Raw genomic sequence first — 3,854 nt, 5'->3', positions numbered from 1 at the left:
GATCAGGTCTGTGCACCAGATTGAAGCATTTTACTTGTGTTCAAAAATGTATTCCCGGGGGGGCCAGCTAAAATCTCGCCTCGGGCAGCAAATTGGTTAGAACCGGCCCTGATGGTGTAGGAACCGGGCTCCGTGTTACAAGAAGGGTCGGGAGTTTGGCAGTACCGCTGCAGACTCTCCGTGTGTGTGTGTGTGTGTGTGTGTGTGTGTGTGTGTGTGTGTGTGTGTGTGTGTGTGTGTGTGTGCAAAATGGGGTTCTTTAGTTTTAAAGACCCCCATAGAGCTCAGTTTATAACTCGAACCCTGGTTATAGAGTCAAATATGTCAATGTATTATGAGAGATATATACAGAATTGAAGCACTTCAGTGTAATTGTCCATATTCTTGCCCTGCAGTCAGTTAGTCTTTTTTTTAATGAAATGATGAGTCATTTTTTATTTATGGACCCTATAGTACAGGTGAAATGTAAAACTACACATTGCACCTTTAACAGATTTATAGTAGTAGTTTTACATAACTAAAATCTTATCCTGATTGCTATCCTCAGATCCAACCACATCTCCCTTTGTTCTAGACTTCGGCGCCATTTACGATGAACTCAACTTCACATACAACGACTCGGAGTTCACCTTTAACCCCGACACGCAGCCCTGCAAAGCCGACTCCATCCCAAATGCAGCCATGGTTGTCGTCAGCGTGTTTTACATCCTCATCTTCCTGTTGGCCATTCCTGGAAACCTGGTGGTGGGGCTGGTGATCGGCCTGAGCAAGCAGTCGCTGCCCCCCTCTGACATCTACCTCCTCAACCTGGCTGTCGCTGACCTCCTGCTGGCCTTCACCCTCCCGTTCTGGGCTACTTCTGTCACGCAGGGATGGGTGTTCGGAGACGCCATGTGCAAAGTCGTCACCATCGCCCAAGAGCTGAGCTTCTACTCCAGCATCCTCTTCCTGACTTGCATTAGCGTGGACCGCTACATGGTGATCGTGCGAGCCATGGAGGCCCGCAGGGCGAACCGGCAGCTGGTCAGCTGGGGAGTGTGTGCTGCCGTCTGGGCTGTTGGAGCTCTTCTGTCTCTGCCGGGGCTTTTTAATTCCTCCTTCAAATCTCTTAACTCCAGTCGGATGGAATGCTCTGAAAAGTATGATCCCACTAGTGCCGACGAATGGCGTCTGGCCACTAGAATTCTTCGCCACACGTTGGGTTTTTTGATCCCCTTGGCCATCATGCTGCCCTGCTATGGAGTAACCATCAAGCGCCTCCTTCACATCCGTGGAGGGTTTCAGCGGCAGCGAGCCATGAGAGTGATCGTGTCTGTGGTGGTCGTTTTCCTTCTCTGTTGGATGCCGTACCACATCGCAGTGATGGCAGGCACCCTCTCCAGGGCCAAGATAGCGCTGTACCAGTGCTCGGCGAGGATGGCTGTGGACCAGGCCATGTTCGCCACCCAGAGTCTGGGGCTGCTCCACAGCTGTGTCAACCCAGTGCTCTATGCCTTTGTGGGGGAGAAGTTCAGGAAGAGCTTGATGCAGATCTTGAGGAAGATGCATATCCTGGAAAGAACGTCTGTGACCAGAAGCAGCAGGTCTTCAGTGTCTTCAGAACTCACCTCCACATTTATGTGATAAACCCAAAGAGACACTTCGAACTATTTACAGGAAATAATCTTGTCACTGCTGGACAACAAATAACTAGTTTTGATACCTCTCTATTTTTTATTAAAACTCAACATTGGTGGACTTTTGAAACTCAATCACTCAAAAAAAAGGAGATATATATTAATACGTATATTTTGTCATGCTTTGTTATATTCTTTCTTGCATGGACTTTTACCCTATATTTTAAAATATTTTTTCTGTTTTACTTCTTTTTATACATATTTAAATGAGACATCTTTGAGGGAAATGTTGTAAAGCTGTAGACATAAAGAAAATCCCTTTCCTCAGACATGTCTAGTTGTGAGGACATTCTGTCAAGTTTCAATTTTGTAACTAATGCAATGTCTCAACATTAAGACAAATTATCCACATATGAACACCTTTATATGCAGCTGATATCTCTGGAAAAAGGTAGAATTGGACATTGAGTTAAGATACTTTTTTTTAAAATAACATATAAATGTGATATCTCAATCCATTATTCCAGCTAAAAGTGTATTGCATCCATTGCATCAGAAACCTTAAACCATACTGTACAGTACTACGGTGTATATAAATCCATACACATGTTCATGGCAATGTAGAGTTATTTACGTTTTTTGTAATTTCTTTGGTTTAGTAAACTGAAGACAGCAGGCTTTTATTGAGATACCACACAATTTGTAATCCTTGCAAAGTTGCAATCATCATAAAAGTATTTCAAACATACACACTGCTCTCTGTTTCTGAATATTATATAACTCTTTTGAGTCACCTTATATGTCCCAAAGCTGATAAGACGAGTAATGTGTTTAAAAAATATATATTTATAGCCATAGCCAAAGCTGCTAGTTCGGAAAAAGTAGAAGTTGTGGTGAATGCTGAAGCAACACTGAAGCAATCATTTTAAGTCAGAGAAGCAAGATTTGCTGCTCTATATTGGGAAAAAATAATCTTTAAAAAGCACTGATTGGTTACGAAATGATCCCAGGGAAGTTCCGCTGACAGGCACCACTGCTATTTTAAAAGCAGAACAATATTTTTGCAGTAGCCTAGCTTTGGCTAATGCATTTGTTACACATTTAATTAAGGAAACTAAATTTTGCATAGAAATAATTTCAAATGTTCTTCTATTTTTCTATGAAAGATATTGATATTAATAAACATATTCTATGTTATATTACAGGCAATTATTAAAAAATAAATATAGCCTTGCCACCCCAGCTGCCACCCCAGTTGGCAGCTTTGTTTTGAAATAAAAGTTGGGGCTCATCGGACATTGCTGAGAGAAAATCCCTAATGTTCGAGTGCAAGTGAATGCAGCACAAGACGCACGCCTTGTAACCCCTCCCCCGGCCCTAGCGCGAGCGAGGAAATGTGATTAGCGGCGATTTCATTTGAACGGGACGGCGCATTCGGACCCAAGTAGACGGAAGGAATGAGGTATTTACGGTCTACAATGACAGATCAAAACGCACTAAAGCTTTAGATCTTAATACGTTTGTGAAGCTTTTTGCTGAACAAGATGGTAATCGCCGCATTCAGCTGTTATAGGCATACCAACTTGATGCTCTGCTCACGGATGACTCGATGAGCATAAACAACTGTTAAGATGATGACCTTACGTGTGTAAATATATATTTTTCTTTGTGGGGGTCTGCCCCAAAAAACTGTTTTAAGTCCTGAGAAAGTCAAATAAGACGATGTGTAAAACTCATAGACTGTATATATAAATGGATGTAGGGTCCGTGACGTCACCCATAGGATTCTGCAGAGTTGCCGAGAAGCCCTTAATAGGCGGAGTCGGCCACTAACGGCTCGACTGTGACGTCAGAGTTCAACTCCCGCCTTCTCCAGCCTGCTCCAAATAGAGAGCCGCAGTGACGCGTCGTAAAACCCGGAAGTAAGTTAGCATTTTTAGCACTTCCGGTTCCTTCCTCAAAAAGCAATGCATTTTTTCCATAGGGTTTTGGAAAATAGCTCGAAATAAGGTCTGTGGTTGACACAAATTTAAGAGGTAATTGAAGTTTTGTTCTACGACATTAAATACATCAGCAGTGACCCCACTGGGGATTTTTGAAGAGTTTACGTGTCTGAAAAACGATGGTTGTTACCGAGTGGCTGAATAGGACTACAGAAATTGTCGAGACCGTTGTACGTCATTACGCCGAACACGTAAACACTCCCGCTAAGTTTGTTTTCCCCTGTGTTCTGCTTGA

At 43.0% G+C, this 3,854-nt stretch overlaps 1 protein-coding gene across 1 annotated transcript; it reads left to right on the top strand.

Moving 5' to 3' along the window:
- Positions 1-547: 547 nt before the first annotated feature.
- On the top strand, positions 548-2,364 carry LOC104956056 (C-X-C chemokine receptor type 2-like; the record flags this gene model as incomplete). Its single annotated transcript, XM_010783496.1, has 1 exon — positions 548-2,364. A coding segment is annotated over one exon (1,076 nt), but the record flags the coding sequence as incomplete, so codon positions are not given.
- Between the last annotated feature and the right edge of the window lie 1,490 nt (positions 2,365-3,854).

The sequence above is a fragment of the Notothenia coriiceps genome, unplaced genomic scaffold, assembly GCF_000735185.1.
Source record: "Notothenia coriiceps isolate Sejong01 unplaced genomic scaffold, NC01 NC01_scaffold00025261, whole genome shotgun sequence".
Lineage (NCBI taxonomy): Eukaryota > Metazoa > Chordata > Actinopteri > Perciformes > Nototheniidae > Notothenia > Notothenia coriiceps.
This window is presented reverse-complemented; position numbering and strand designations above follow the sequence as displayed.